The sequence below is a fragment of the Vombatus ursinus genome, unplaced genomic scaffold (genome assembly GCF_900497805.2).
Source record: "Vombatus ursinus unplaced genomic scaffold, bare-nosed wombat genome assembly UNPS02015404.1, whole genome shotgun sequence".
NCBI lineage: Eukaryota > Metazoa > Chordata > Mammalia > Diprotodontia > Vombatidae > Vombatus > Vombatus ursinus.
Genome location: NW_020955182.1, coordinates 1 through 17,248, shown reverse-complemented (window position 1 = coordinate 17,248; position 17,248 = coordinate 1). Strand labels below are relative to the sequence as shown.

Genomic DNA, 17,248 nt, shown 5'->3' with positions numbered 1-17,248 from the left:
GAAGAAGGTCCATTTGAGCTGATCTTTGACAGAAATATGGATGCTAAGGTGTTGCCTTATAAAATGAATTTATTTTCAATTACTGAGAGCTATTTTGTGCAGAAAACAATAATAAATTCTTTGTAGATTTAGAGGGCAAAGTAAAACCAGTTTATATTTTCCTGGGGACACACTGTCTGTCTGGTGAAGTAATGAATTTCCTCAAGTGAGAGGTTTTCATAGAGGGTGTGGAATACCCTCAGGGATTTTAGAGATGTCAGGAATTTTATAGAGAAAATTCATGTCTCAGATGGGTCAGACAAGATAAGTTGTAAATGTGGCCAAATCTAAGTTTCTCCAATTCTATCTCGACAATTTAATTTTGTACAGAGCATCTCTAAAGGCCTGTTTCACCTGCTTGTTTCGTAGAGTATAAATGAAGGGGTTCAGCACAGGGGTTGCCACAGTGTTCACAAGAACTAACTCTCCATGGGTATCTAACCTATTACCTTGCTTTGGTATCACATACATAAAAATAGAGCTTCCATATGTTACTGAGAGGACAATGAGATGGGAAGAGCATGTGGAGAAAGCTTTCTGCCGTTCTTTGGCTGAAGGGAGATGTGCTATTGTTTTTACTATATTGATATAGGATATGACAGATATAACAAGAGAAGACAGAACAATAAGCATAGCGAAAAAAAGGCCCAATGATTCCACCTCACTAGCATCAGAGCATGAGACATGGGTCAGAGGACCCAGATCACAGAAGAAATGATGAATGTTATTAGGTCCACAGAATGATAAGGCAGACATCTTTAATGTCAGACTGAAGACAAGGATGAAACCCAAAATATAGCAGGATACAACCAACAGTATACAGGCCCTCTTGTTCATGATGCTATGGTAATGAAGTGGGTTGCAGATTGCAATGTACCTATCAAGGGATAATATACTCAACAGAAATAAACCTGTTGATGCCCAAAATATGAAGAAAAAGAATTGTGTAAGACATGCTGCAAAGGAGATAGTTTGTGCACCAGAGAAAAAGATGGTCAGGAGCTTGGGAATAATGGTTGTTATACAGCAGCCTTCCAGAAGAGAGAAATTACTGAGGAAGAAGTACATTGGTACTTGGAGACGGTGGTCAATCCATGTGAGGATGACAATGACTGTGTTTCCCGTCATGGATATCAAGTATAGCACTAAATGGATGGCAAAGAGGAGTGTGCCCAGGTGCTGGACAGCAGGGAAGCCCTCCAGGATGAACTCCTCGACCCTTGTTTCATTGCTCTTCTGCATCATCTTCCCTCTTTGACCTGTACAACCAAAAACAAATCATATCCAATAAAGAGTAATAGGCAACTTTAACTATTTCTCCAATGTTGTTATATATTTTAAACTAATGTTATAATTAAATATGAATGCAACAGGAGGGAATTTATGCAAATGAATAGAAAAGCTGTCTTGATTAAAGAAGTCAGAATTGATTAAATTCATTAATCCATAAGTTAGAGCTTCCCAAAACATAAAAATAACTCTGAATAACCTTGAAACCTCCTGTCTGGCCCCAATGTGAGAGACCTTTATTTGTCTAATTTGTCTAATTCAAATTTAATTAACATTGAGTGAATTTAATAGATAAAATGATAATTATCTCCTAGGTTTTAAATACTTTTGTTTCATATTTTTAAATACTATAGAGGGACCCATTAATGTTATTATTTTTTAGTATTTCATGTTTTTAAAAGGACCTAAATGATCACATTTCCAAAATTATAAAAGATTTTTAACAAAAAGTAGCATAGTAGAGGGGATAGAGAGCCAGCACTGAATCAGGAATTACTAGATTTAAATCCTGCCTCTGACACATACTGTCTGTGACTTGAAGAAAGTCTGTGACTTTCCAACATGGTTGGAAAATGTGTTCAGTTTTGATGAAATGACAGTGACAAGGTCGTAAAGGTAATGGTGAGCAATAGGACCTGAATGTCCAGAAACACAGAGGATGATCTTTCTGGTTGGCATTACACAATTTACCCCAATCTGCCTGAACATGAATGCAGTGAGAAGATGACTCGCAAAGTTTCTATTTAGACTGAAGTTGCCTTGGCTCAAGGAGAGCAGGGTGCTTGCCTCTTTCAACTCTCTAAGACTGAAAATCAGTAACTCATTAAACATTTATTAAGCACCTAATAAGTGCCAGGAATTGTGCTAGGTGCTGGGGATAAGGAAAAAAAGGCAAAAGACAGACTCTGCCCTTAAGGAGCTCACAGTGTAATGGGAAAGAGAACAAGCAAACAAATTTATACAAACAAGTTCTAAATAGGATAAATAGGAAATAATTAAAAAAGGGAAGACACTCAAATTAAGAGTGGTTGGGAAAGGCTTCCTGTAGAAGAGTCAAACACCCAGCCTACCTGCAGCCCAGGAACCAGATTCAAATGTAATCAAGAAGTAATTAACAAAATAAGTAAAAATTCAATAAAACAATTCACATTGCATCTAAAAAAGTAAATCAATATGCAGACTACAGGAAACTGTTATGTATGGATTAATGGTCCTTGTTTCTCTTTAAATTTGACACAACTGCGTGTAGAAGATGGGATTTTAATTTCGATTTAAATGTAGCCAGGGAAGCCAGTAGGAGATGGCTGAGGAGAACATTCCTAGTCTCCCTAGATAACTAGGGAGAACAGGCCTTGGGGGCAGTTAAAGAAAATGCCAGGGAGGCAAAAACTCACACTGAGTGACTTACTGAAGCCTACTCATTCAGTGAGTTGCATATCTGACCTCTAATTTTTTCATGCAACTGCCAGTATTCTGTCCACTGCCCTATAGTGTCTTTTGTCTCAAGGAAGTGTTCTTATCCTATACACCAAAACCTATAAGTAACGTAATCATTTCATTCCTGTGTAAGAATATCATGTAACCCAAATAATCACAATTCTTCCTAGTAAGGATACATTCAATAGTCTTTCTCTAGTCTGCAGAAATTGTTTTTTTTATTTAAAAAAATTGTAGATTTATAACTAGAAGGGACCTCAGACATCATGTAATTGAACCTCCTTTTCACATATGAGAGACGATTGATACCCCCAAAAGTTAAATGACTTGCTCACAGTCTCATAAATAGGAAGCAGCACACCTGGGTTGTGAAACAAAGTCTTCCAGTTCCAAATCCAGTGTCATTCCCCTTTGCCTAAGCCACCCATTGATAATTTGCTACTATTCAATTTACCTTGTTCATCAGAAGTTCTACTAAGCCCCGAAGATCGGCCCATCCTATGCTCAGGCTAGAATAATAAACATGAAGGGAATCTTAGCTAAAAATTATCTACTCTAATCTCCTCATTTCACATGGTCGGATAATGTGTTCAGTTTTGATGAAATAATGGTCACAAGGTCATAAAGGAAATGGAGAGCAATAGGACCTGAATGTCCAGAAACACAGAGGATGATCTTTCTGGTTGGCATTACACAATTTACCCCAATCTGCCTGAACATGAATGCAGTGAGAAGATGACTTGCAAAGCTTCTATTTAGACTGAAGTTGCCTTGGCTCAAGGAGAGCAGGGTGGTTGTTTTTTTTCCCCCCTCTCACATCTCTTTCTTTTTTTGCATTGGGAAAATGCAGCTTCCCATTTTGAAAATGTAAGCCAAATCATCTTATGTCCCCCTTTTGACCTAATTATATTAATGTTAAACTGTGTGTTATGAAATGACAATAAGATGAGAAATGAATTTGTTGGGGCAGCAGCCTCTGAACTTGTTGCATTGCAGAATTATAATTGACCAGTGATGTCACAGCTCAGACCAAAAGTATAAGCACTTTTTGATGCCTTAGTACAGAGGGTAGGAAAGAGTACATAAACAAGTCAGCCTGAGGGAAGGCACTCACACAGAGGCTGGTTCCAGGAGTTAGAACTTACTGCTTTAATCTACTGTCAGGTAAAGTGCTTTTCTTGAATTGAGGCAAATGGAAAAGGAGCAAACCCTTGCATTTGAGATGCTCTTATGTTGGTATGACAGTGACATAAAACATATCTTCTAGACATTCAAGGCTAATGACGGCCATTTTTTCCAGTCATTCCCACAAATCCAGAGTTGTTTATAGTTCTTGAAGAGAACTAAATCACAGAGTTTTAATCATATGGCAGCATCAACATTTGGATTCCCAAGATAGCTCAAAACCAACAGTTCAAAATCTCTGAGTTTTGATTGGAAAGACTGGCTCACCCACATCCTAAATGTCTTCCTTTCTCGTCTGTTCAGCTGAATTCCCAGTGTATTCAGTCAATATTCTTCACTTTATATCCCCCCCCCCCCCCCTTATTCTGTGATCCCATAAAACTGAACTCCTTACTATTCCTGAACAAGATGCCATGTTTCCCAATTCAGGGCATTTTCCCTGGTTATTACCCATGTCTGGAATGAATCCCCTGCATTTCTGTATATCATAACTAAAGCTTTTTCTAGTCCCTTTAATTCTAGTGCTTTTCCTTTGTTGATTATCTCTAATTTATGCTTCCTATATCTTGTTCGTAGGTAGCTTTTTCATGTCCCCCCTCCCCCGTTAGTCTGTAAGCTCCTTAAGGGTACAGACAGTTCTTTACCTATCTTTATGTCATCAGTATCTGGCATGTTATATAGGTACATAATAAATGTTTACTGACCCACTGACAGACTGACTTTATGGAAAAGGGATGACCTAAAATCCAACTTACATCACTGTTCCTAAATTTACAATCTTAGCTTTGCTATTTCTCTATCCTTAATTTGTTTATTATCAGCCTCTTGTATTGTCTTGTGTTTTATCTTCCATCTATCCTCCCTCTAGGTAGCCATCTCTATTGAATCCTCTCTTGTAAAAAGTAAAGCAGGTAAATGAAAGTGACAAAATGGTCATGCCTGAGAATATGTGTGGGGCAGCCAGTTTGTACAGTGAATAGAGTGCTGGGCCTGGAGTCGGGAAGACTCATCCTCATGAGTTCAAATCTGGCGTCAAACACTAACTGTGTGGCCCTGGGTAAGTCACTTAACCCTGTTTGCCTCAGTTCCTCATCTGTAAAATGAATTGGAGAAGGAAATGACAAACCTCTGTAATACAATTGCCAAGAAAATCCCAGATGGAGCCATGAAGAGGACACAACTGAAATGACTCAATGACAGCAACAACAATGAGAATATATACAACATTTCATATACACAGCCATAGCTCCTCCAGTGAGGCACATGAAAAATACTTCATCATCTGTTCTCTGATACCAGATTTTAAAAGAATAATAAGTAACCCTTGGTTATAGCATAACCAAGGCAAATTTCCTTTTTTAAAATATTTGTGTAACCACATGGGACAAACTGTTGGAGATTCTAAATCTGAACTCTTTACAGCAAGAGTCTCTGAAGTGGATTAGAGAAATCAAAGGCTCTTAAACCCTTTGTGAAACCAGAATCAAAATTATGACAGTGGGATTTGAGGTAATGGGAAAAGGTGAGATAGGGTATTGAAACTGTGTAGAATAATATATCTAGAGAATTGATCCTGTAACTAATTGATGCATTGCCAGCAGATGACTGAGATTGAAATAGATCAACTAGAGTCTCTTAAAAAAGGAAAATAGTAAAACATATTGGAATACTAATATAACAGGCATAAAATTTAATAGGACTATTCTGTTGCTCTCATAATCCATCTTTTTGTCTTTCTAGATTATGAGTCTGAAGGTAGGATATCAGAAATAACCTCAAAGTCTATGAACATGAAGCATATAGCTCCTCAACCAGGGAGAAGATGCCCTTTTAGAAATGAAGGGAGTTTTCATTCTGCTATGGTTGGGACAAATGGTATGAACCCTCAGGGGACATGTAATGGCAAAATTTGTTCATCATATGTCATGGACACCAAAGAAACAGTGCTGAAAAAAACCAGTTCATTATTGTGGCCCCCAGTGAACCTAGTACAAAGAAGTTGGCTGAGTGATTTAAAAAAAAGCTTTCCTTGATTGCCACTGTGTTCTTTAATTTGTTTTCTATTTTTGATTTATTTTTAATCATTCAAAATATGCCTTCTCTGTCTCACTTCTTTTCACTAACTGAGAATACAAGAAAAAAATGACCAACACATATAGTCAGTTAATTAAGTTTCTACTTTCCTCATGTCTAAAATAATATTTATCTTATTCAGCATTCTAAATTCTTCACCACTCTATCAGGAGATATGAGGTAGCACATTTCCTTGTTAGTACTCTGGAATTTTGGTTGGTCATTACTCTCGTAAAAGATCAGCACAACAGTCTTCCATTTATAGTTATATACCATGACTTGTTCATCTATTTCCTAATGTATGGCCAACCCCAACTGATTCCCATTCTTTGCCACCTGGAAGAGCTATAAATATTTTTATTCATCCTTATAGTTTGTTTTGCTTAGGATATATTCTTCCTTTAATCTATGCTCCCTCAAATTCTACTTCCCTTGTTCTCTCCTTTCTCTACTGTTTCCCTTTTGAGTGAAATGCATTTCTGTATCTAACTGCAGTGTGTGCAGGTGTGTATGTGTGTTACTCTTCCTCCTTTTGACCAGAATGAGGTTCAAGTATTAGCAGCCCCACCCCAAACTTCTCCTTCTTGTTTATATTGGTGTCTACTTTAACACCTTGATTATGTGATATAATTTTCCCTAACTTTCCTTTCCCTTCTCTCCTTGACTCCCTTACCAGTATATTCCTCTTTCCTTCTCCTTCTATTCTTTTCTTAAGATCAAGACATTAACAGAAACATTTCTAGGCCTTCTGTTTAATTAGGTCATTCTCTATGACCCCCGATGATAATAGAGTTCAGAGGGGCAATATGTATCATGTCCCATATTTGAATTTAAGTTGCTTATTCTTATTTGGTCCTTTAACATTGTTCATTCATGTTTACTTTTTAATGTTTCTATTTATTTACTCCTCTATTTGAACTTCAAAGTTTCTATATAGTGCCTTTTTTTTCACCAGGAATTATTGGAAGTCCTCTATTTCCTTAAAGATCTATTTGTCCCCCCATAGGCTTGTACTCAATTTTGCTGGGTAAGTTATTCTTGAATGTAAACCCACATTCTTTGCCTTGTGGGATATAGAATTCCAAGTTCTCAGCTGCTTTATAGTGGTGACTGCTAAATCATGTGTGATCCTTCCTGTGACTCCTCAGTACTTGATTTTTTTTTCTCTCTGATTTCTTGTTGTATTTTTGCTTTGACCTTAAAACTGGCTTTTCTCTATAATTTCCTAGTTTTTCTTGTTAAGCCGTCAAACATCAATAAATAAGAATAGTTTTATCTCTTCTTTACCTATCTTTAAATCTTTATTTTTTTCTTATTGCTATTGCTAGTATTTCCAGAACTGTGTTAAATAACAGAAAGAACAACTTTTACTTTTATATTTATTGGGAAAGGTTTTGGTGTATTACTGTTGCATATGATGCTTGTTTTTCATTTTAAATAAATACTTCTTATGATTTTTAAAGAAGATCTCTCTCTGAATATACTTTGGAGCATTTATAGCATAAATGAGTGTTGTACTTTGTCAAAGGTCTTTTTTGCATCTATTCACATAATATAGTTTTGAATATTAATATGATTAATTATGTGGATTGTTTTTCTAACCTAGAATCATCTTTGCATGCTTCTTCCTCTGTACACAAAGTATTTTTGTCTCTTATATTAGATGAATTTACTCCAAGGAAACCCCATTCTCAATAACTCTTTTCCTTTCACACTTATGTATCCCCCTTTCCATTTGTTATCCTTTGCCTTAATTTTGCAATTTTGCTTAACTTCTAGTTCCTTTTCCTTTCTTTTATCTATTTAATTCCCTCCCTCTTTCTTCCTCTCTGTTAAGCAAAACCCCTATTCCTTTCCTCCCCCTAAAATTTATTTTTTTAATTTTTAAAATTACATTTTCTGCCCTTTTTCTAAAAAAAAAGGACTCATTTCCCTCATTTTCTTCATTATTTATATTCCTCTTCTCTATGTTCTAGAATTTTATTCTTTGATTCATGATGCTCCATCTTCTAAGCAGATTCTTTGGTGGTGACCTGAAGATCTTACCTCTGGTCTCCTGTTGTGCCTCACTCTTAGACATTACAATTCCTATAGGTGAAAGTGAGATTATTGCTTCATGGGTCCATGATTATGCAGTTCATTACTAGACTTTGCCCTCCCTATGATCATTTCATCCTATTTGCCATGAAATCTCTTCCCTACATCCTTCCCTTCTCATTCTTCTGGGTGTCTGTTGCCCCTCAGAGGCTCTGATTTCCCTTCTCCTGAAAAAGGATAAGTGGTCTCTTTATGTACCAAATCCTTGCAAATCATTTTAAGTCCTCAATCTCACTTTATGGAATATTAATTAATCAATCAACACTTATTAAATGTCTTCTATGTGGCAAGAACTGTGTTAAGCTAAGCCAAGCTCTAGTACTAAGCACTAGAGACACAAAAAAGAGGCAAAAAGCAGTTCCTCACAGTCCAATATCTCTCTTCTGCCATGGAACATTCATCAGTGATACCTCTTCCCATCACTGAAACAAGATTTCGCACTGCTTCAATCCTTCCCTTCTCTTCATCCATTCCTCTGTAAGCTTATTCTTCATGTGACACTGCAGGGTTAACTTTCCCATTTTTTTAACCTTTTTAACCTTGATTAGAGTATATCATAAATTTCCTCCTATCTTCTTCCTCCACTCTCTTCTTGTATTCTATCTCCCATTCTGTTATTTGGTTATACAACTATCTTGATTTTTTTTTTATAAGCAGGGTGTTGTGATGTAAAGTTCATGATGTTTGAGGCCTGTTTTTCTACCATCACTACTTTTTCACAAGTGATTGACCCTCATCTTTTTGCATGTATTTCAAAAGAAATCTCCTAATGGCTTCTATTTTGTTATTTTGTTGTTATTTTTGTTATTCTTCATTATTGTATTAGTTTGCTTTTCTTGCATTTCTGTTGTCTGGATTGTATGCAAAGCAAATAATTTGTTCAGGTATGGTTTTGACCTATGCATATTTTCAATACCTCTTACGTATTGAATATCCATCTTTTTTAAATTATCAGGCTCAGGGTTTGCGGGGTAGGTCACCTTGGGTTACATTTTGAACTATTTTGTTCATCAGAACACATTATTCCATCACCTCCTAAAGTTTCTGGAGGGTGTGGAATAGGTTTATTAGTTATTAATAGTATTATTCAAAGTCCATCATAATTGAAAGTATTTGTCTTGATCCTTTGAAGAAGTTGTTTTTCAGTAGAATTATTAAATTTAACCATTATGTGTCTTGGATTTTACGTGATTTTTTTTGTTTTATTTTCTTCATTCAGATATTCTGGGAAGTTGTCTTGAATTATTTCTTGCCTTGCTAAATACCTAAATGGTATTTATATTTTTTTTTTTACTTGCCATGTTCTTTTGGGCCTTTTATAATCCTTACATTGCTTCTATGAATCCTGACTACAAGATCAAACTATTTTGCTTGATGAAGATCAAACTTTCTTTAATTGTTATTGCTTTTCCCTTCTGTTCTTAATCATATTTTAAATGCATACAATAAAATACACAGGATTACAAAAGAAACTTGATTCTGAGAAAGGTCCCATAGGTTTCACTAGATTACTGAAGAGGCCCATGATACAAAGAAAGGTTAAGAGAACTTAATGGAGGTAGATATGTAGCTTTCCAAAAAAAAAAAGTAGCTGATTTGGCCCCTCTATACTTTACCTTGGAAATACAGTTTTAAAAGTATTTAAATATGTTTATGGACCCCGTTAAAAACCCTTTCCTCCATATTTCCTGTATCGATTCCACTTCAACTGATACCCTTCTAATTTTGTTCTCTCTTGTCCCTAATCTTATTATTGCAATAACTTTTTATGAGGTCACCTTTCTTCTTCTCTGAGTGGGGATAATATTTGTAAAGTACTTAGCACACTGGCTGAGACATGACGGGTTTTGAATAAATGCTTTTTCACTTCCACCCCTTCCCCAAAGAGACATTCATCACTAGCAGTTTGGTCATAAAAATGATCCACCATGAAACTTTTCCAAAGTAGTTCACTGATCAATCAACAAACATTTTAAGGAAATACATATCCATAGTAATGATATAATTTGTTTATTGTTCTGAAGAATCTTGTGAGGTATGTTGGAATTATTTTCAGGATTTAAGAATACAAAAACTCACATTGAGTAACGTGTTCAAGGTTATGTGTTCAGAGAGTTACAGAATTAAACCCAAATTTTCTCATGCAAAAGCCAGTGTTCGGGGGCAGAGCCAAGATGGTGGAGTAAAAGCAGTGACTTGCTTGAGCACTCCCCCAAAACCACTCCAAATACCTATAAAAAATGGCTCTAAACAAATTCTAAAGCAGCAGAACCCACAGAAAGACAGAGTGAAACAAATTTCCAGCCAAAGACAGCCTGGATGGTTGATTGGAAAAGTATATCTCGCCAGGCTGGGAGAGGAGCACAGTTTGGCATGGGCACGCAGGCCTCAGAGACCCTGGAGCAGGCCTTAGAGTACTGAATCCTGGGCAGCTGTGGCAGTTTCCAGACTTCTCAACCCATGAACGCCAAAGACAACTTAGAAGGTCAGTGGGAAAAGTCTGTGACTGCAGTGGTGAGAGAGGAGCGCAGGATCTCAACCCCATTCCTTGGGACAGTGGCTGCTTCCTGAGCTTCCGGCCTACAGATTGAGGGGGAATTGAGTGGCTGATAAGAGGCGGATTGCAGAGATCTCTCTGCTGGTGCATGATTCTCTTGCTTTGCCTGTGCTTGGATTTGGGTCACCGTTCTAGGTGGTGTTCCTGGGGCAAGGAGGAGCACTGGCATGGTGGAGCTTGTAGTGGTGTTGGAGAGGAAACCCTCCTCACAGTTCCAAGACAGAAAAGAGTGCTCATAGACCAGAGCACAGGCAAGGAAAGGAGTAAACACCTCGCCCTTGATCATAGCACCTTGGAAAAACTGAAAACTTACAGGTCCCTAGAAGTATCTCTGAAAACAGCTGCACAAAACCCCTGAAGCTTGGGACAGTACATTCTTCACACTGGAAACAGACTCCTACCTTAACAAAGAGTCTATAACTGAAGTAACTGACTGAGATCATGAGCAAGCAGTGCAAAAAAGGGTCAGACTATATTATCTTACTTTGATGACAAAGAAGATCAAAACATACAACCAGAAGCAGACAACAAAGTCAAAGCTCCTACATCCAAAGCCTCCAAGAAAATATGAATTTTCTTGGCAATGAAAGAGCTCAAAAAGGATTTTAAGAAGCAAGTAAGAGAAGTAGAGGAAAAACTGAGAGTGATGCTAAAGGAGACCTAAAAAAATACTGAAGAAAATAACACCTTAAAAATAGCCTAACCCAAGAGGTCCAAAAAGCCATTGAGGAGAAGAATGCCCTAAAAAGCAAAGTTGGCCAAATGAAAAAGGAAGTCCAAAAGTTTACTGAAGAAAACACTTCCTTAAAAATTAGAATGGAGAAATTGGAAGATAGGGACAATTTGAGAAATCAAAGCACTGTAACACTAATCCAAAGGAATGAAAAAATAGAAGAGAATGTGAAATATCTCATTGGAAAAACAACTGACCTGGAAAATAGATCCAGGAGAGAGAACTTAAAAATTATTGGACTATCTGAAAGCCATGATCAAAAAAAAAAGAGCCTAGACATCATCTTTCAAGAAATTATCAAGGAAAACTGTGCTTATATTTTAGAAACAGAGGACAATATAGAAATTGAAAGAATCCACCGATCACCTCCTGAAAGAGATCCCCAAAGGAAAACTCCTAGGAATGTTGTAGCCAAATTCCAGAATTCCCAGGTCAAGGAGAAAATATTGCAAGCAGCCAGAAAGAAACAATTCAAGTACTGTGGAAACACAATCAGGATAACACAAGATTTAGCAGCTTCTACATTAAGGGTCCGGAGGACATAGAGTATGATATTCCAGAGGGCAAAGGAGTTAGGACTACAACCTAGAATCACCTACCCAGCAAAACTAAGTATACTCCTTCAGGGTAAAAAATGGTCATTCAATGAAATAGGGGACTTCCAAGCATTCTTGTGGAAAAGACCAGAGCTGAATATAAAATTTGACCTTCAAATACAAGACTCAAGTGAAACATGGAAGAGGTAAACAGGAAAGAGAAATCATAAGAGACTTATTAAGGTTGAACTGTTTACATTCCTGCAGGGAAAGATGATATTTGTAACTCATGAGTCCTTTGTCAGTATTAGGGTAGTAGGAGGGAAAAAAATTATATGTATGTATAGATAGATAGATAGATGGCACGGGGTGGGTTGAAGATGAAGGGGTGATATCTGGAAAATAAAATTAAGAGGTGAGAGAGGATTATACTGGGAGAAGGAGAAAGGGAGAAGTAGAATGAGGTAAAATATCTCACATGAAACAGACAAGAAAAGGCTTTTACAGTGGAGGGGAAATGGGGGAAGGTGAGAGGGAATGAGTGAATCTCATTCTCATAGGATTTGGCTTAAGGAGGGAATAACATACACAATGGGGTATGGAAGTCTGTCTTACCCTACAGGAAAATAAAGGGGGAAGGGGACAAGATAGCAGGGGGTTAATAGAGGGGAGGGCAGATTGGGGGAGGGGATAATCAGAACCAAACACTTCTAAGGAGGGACAGGGTCAAAAGAGAGAGTATAATAAATGGGGAGTAAGATAGGATGAAGGGAAATATACTTAGTTTTTCACAACAGGATTACTATGAAAGTGTTTTGCATGACTACACATCTATAACCTGTACCAAGATGCTTCCCTTTTCAAAGAGGGTGGGTGGGGAGGGAGGAACGGAGAAAATTTGTAACCCAAAGCTTTAAAAACACATGTTAAAAATTAAAAAATTAATTTTTTTTTAAAAAGCCAGTGTTCTTTCCATGGTTACATAGTGTGTATCAGGCACTGTGCTAAACCCAGTAGGATACAAAGACAAAAATGAAACAATCCCTGGTCTTGAGGAGCTTACACTCTATCAGGAGATTCAACATGTACACATTTAATTATATTCAAAATGTGTACAAAATGAAGCACATGGAATATATTGGGAAAAGTCTGTGACACTTTTCACTTGGTAGAATAGGGAAAACCTCTGTAGAAGTGTCTTTTGAGCTGAGCTTTGATAGAAAACAGGGATTGTAATGAAGGAAGGTCCATGAGTGAAGGTCCTGTTATCTTTGGGGGAAAGGATGAGTTATTTTTCATTGATTACTAGGACAGTCATTTTTTGGGGAAAACAGTGAGACCGTCTGTGGAGAACAAAGTAAAACAAGTTCATATTTGCCTGGGGACATACCAGCTCATGGTCTGTCCACCGAAGCAACGAATTTTCTCACATATGAGGTTTTCATGAAGGAGATGGGCGTAACTGTCAGCAATTTTGTAGAGAGGATTCCTCCCTCAGATTATGGTTTGGGCCAAATAAGACCCTGGCCTACTCAAAGATTCTAGTAATCTGCCTCAGTAATTTGAGTTTGAACAAAGCTTCTCTAAAGGTCTTTTGGATTTGCTTGTTTCCTAGAGTGTAAATGAAAAGATTTAGCATGGGGTTACCACAGTGCTCCCAAGCATTATCTCTCCGATGGCATCTAATTGGCTAGATTGCTTTGGCATCACCTACATAAAAAAGAACTTCCATACATTATGCAGCAGAAAATGAGGTGGGAAGAACATGTGGGAAAAGCTTTCTGTAGTTCCTTGGCTATAGGGAGATGTGCTTTGTTTTTATTATGTTGATATATGATATGATACATTTAGCCAGAGAGGAGAGATAAGTATAGGAAAGTAAAAGGCCAGTGATTCCACCTCACTGTCATCAGAGCATGAGACAAGAGTCAGAAGACCTAGATTGCAGAAAACAAACTGTGGCATTGGTGCCACAGAAGGATAGCTCAGAAATCATTAAAGTCAGACTAAAGACTAGAATTAAGCACTAAATACAGCAGGGTAAAACCATCAGGAAAGATCATAATGCTGTAGTAATGAAGAGAGTTACAGACAAGTCAATCAAGGGACAATACACTGAGAAGCAGGAAACCTATTGATGCCAAAAAAATGAAGACAAAGAATTATGTAAGGCAAAGATTGTGTACCAGAGAGAAAGCTGGCTGGCACCTTGGGGACAATGACTGCTATATAGCAATCTTCTGGAAGAGAGAGAGTGCTGATGAAACATATATTTGTATGTGTGTTGTCTTCTCCATTAGGTTATAAGCTCCTTGAGGGCAGGGATTATCTTTTGCCTCTTTTGTATTCCCAGTGCTTAGCATAATGCCTGGAACTTAATAAGAGCTTAAAAATGTATATTGATTAATTGTTTGATTTTGGAGAGAGGGAAACTGTGACCCAGAGGGTTAATGACTTGCCTAAGATAATACAGGTAGTAATTCATAAAACAGGATTTGAACCCAGTTCCTCTGTCTCAAAATCCAGCATGTTTTCCATTGCATCTTGTTGCCTCTTTATTTGTTTATTCAAAAGGTAGACATGTTTTGTATGGCTTTAAAGAGCAAAATTCGATGGAAGTTTCATATGAGACTATTTCCAAATTATTTCTAAATCTGAACTCAACTGAACTACCTGTTACATTGGATAATCATGTTGATAGGGAGTGATGATACACTTTTACTTAAACCCATATTCATCCTTTTTATAATCCCTCCAGGCACATCACCCATTGAGTGACACTTTATGTTTATTGTTTGTTTACCTTTTTCCCTTCTGGGGAGATGGATTTCTATTGCCTTGTGATTAAACTTCTGAAGAACCCTCCATTTAATAGAACAGCATTACAAGAGGAGTATTACATAGTTTTAGAGAAAATTCATTCTCTCAGGTCTTTACTCTGAATGAGAACCAATTAATCAAAGTTTCTCTGTCTAGTCCCACAAAGTACACTGACATTTCTTTTGGATCTATACACCTAAAGGTTTTCCCATAGTTTGATCTCTAATTCTCATATCAGAGAATGCTTCCAGGCTTTCTGTCAACTGTATGTACCATTATTAGGTTCCTCAGTTGACAGCAAACACAGAACAAAAAAATTTCCCTGATTGAGTAAGAAGACATATACTATTTAAGCCACCTCTATTTTAGGCAAGAAGTCCAAAGACTACTGGACCTATACTTAGTGAATATGAGTTATGAATAGTGCAGCAGAAGGAGTGTTGGTTATGGCATCAGGAATATCTGGATTCAGATCCTGCCTCTGACCCTGACTAGCTGTTCTAAACAAGTCACTAAGCCTGTCTCTACCTCAGTTTCCTCATTTGCAAAAATGAAGATAATTATACCTATTATACCAAATCCTAGAATAAGACTCAAATGAGATCATTTATGCAGAGTGCTTTGCAAACATTACTGTGCTCTGTAAATATTAGTAATGTTAGATGAGTTAATGTCAGTTTAACTATAAAATAGAGGAGTTGAACTTCTGAGGTCCATTCCAGCTAAAAATATGTGACCCTGGGACTTCTATTTAACATAAGGCACTTCTATCTTTTTTAAACAGTATTTTGTTTTTCCCAGTTATATGTACAGATGATTCTTAGCATTTATTTTACAAGATTTTCAGTTCCAATTATTCTCTGTTTCTCCCTTACCTTCCCTCTTCTTAAAATGGTAAGCAAGTTGATACAGGTTATATATGTGCAATTATGTAAAATGTATTTCCACATTACTAACAGATGTGAAAGAAGAAATAGATCAAAAGAAAAAAAAATAAAGTAAGTGAAACAAAAAAAGCATGCTGTGACATTGATTTAGAGTCTATCAGTTTTTTATCTGGATGTGGATAGCATTTTCCATCATGAGTCCTTTTTAATTATCTGTGCTGAGAAGAACTAAGTCTTTCATATCTGATCTTCACACAATGTTGCTGATACTGTGTACAATGTTTTCCTGGTTTTGCTCATTTTACTTTGTATCAGTTTGTATAAGTCTTTCCAGGTTTTTCTGAAATCTGCCTGAGCATCATTTATTGCACAATAGTATTCCATTTTATTCATATAATACAACTTGTTGAGCCATTCCCCAGTTGACAAAGCATCTCCTCAATTTCTAATGCTTTGCCACCACAAAAAGGGCCGTTATAAATATTTTTGCACATGTAGGCACTTTGCCTTTTTCATGATCTCTTTGGGATACAGACCTAGTAGTAGTATTGCTGAATCAAACGGTATGCACAGTTTGGTTGCCCTTTCAGCATAGTTCCAAAGTGCTCTCCAAAATGACTGGATCAGTTTACAACTCCACCAATAGTACATTAGTGTCCCAATTTTCCTACATCCTCTCCAACATTTATCATTTTTCTTCTTTTGTCATTTCAGCCAATCTGAGGTGTGAAGTGGGTACCTCAGAGTTGTTTTAATTTGAATTTCTCTGATCAAAAGTGATTTAGAGCACTTCTTCATATGAATATAGATAGCTTTGCTTTCTTCATCTGAAAATTGCCTGTTCATATTCTTTGCCCATTTATTAATTAGAGATTGGCTTGCATTCTTATGAATTTGACTCCATTCTCCACATATATGAGAAATGAGGCCTTTATCAGAGATACTTGCTTTAAAAATTAAAGTAGTTTTATCTCCATTAGAAGCGACCAGGGACAGCTAGGTAGTTCAGTGGATAGAACACCTGCTCTGGAGTCAGGAGAACCTGAGTTCAAATCTGGCCTCAGACACATAACACTCACTAGACACATAACACTCACTAGACACATAACACTCTGGACAAGTCACATAACCCCAACTGACTCACCGAAAAAAATAAAAAAGAAGTGACCAACCGTGGGCTGTCTAATGAGGAAATGAAGTTCTTATCATTTGAAATTTTAATGGAGTGGGGGGCAGCTAGGTGGCACAGTGGATAGAGCTCCGGCCTTGGAGTCAGAAGGACCTGAGTTCAAATCTGGCCTCAGACAGTTGATTTACTTGACACTTACAAGCTGTATGACCCTGGACAAGTCACTTAACCCTGATTGCCTCACCAAGAAGCAAAAATAAAAAAAAAATGAATGAAGTGTATGGAGGATTAGCTAAAATAACTTGTCTTCCAACTTTAAGGTGTTGACTATCTCAACAATTTCATTTTGTAAATAGCATCTCTCAAAGTCAGTCTGAAATGCTTATTTCGGAGAGTATAAATGAAGGGGTTCAGTACAGGGGTAACTACATTGTTCATGAAAGCCACCTCTCTGTAGGTGTCTAA

General features: G+C 37.0%; 1 protein-coding gene across 1 annotated transcript; it reads right to left on the bottom strand.

Annotated features, from left to right (window-relative positions):
* Nucleotides 1–342: 342 nt before the first annotated feature.
* LOC114032151 (olfactory receptor 6C74-like) lies at nucleotides 343–1,281 on the bottom strand. Its single transcript, XM_027847388.1, has one exon. The coding sequence runs from the start codon at nucleotides 1,279–1,281 to the stop codon at nucleotides 343–345; it is 939 nt and encodes a 312-aa protein (XP_027703189.1).
* Nucleotides 1,282–17,248: the final 15,967 nt, after the last annotated feature.

Excerpts from the sequence above, each read along its gene's own strand:
- LOC114032151 (XM_027847388.1), bottom strand. The coding sequence starts at position 1,281 with ATGCAGAAGAGCAATGAAACAAGGGTCGAGGAGTTCATCCTGGAGGGC.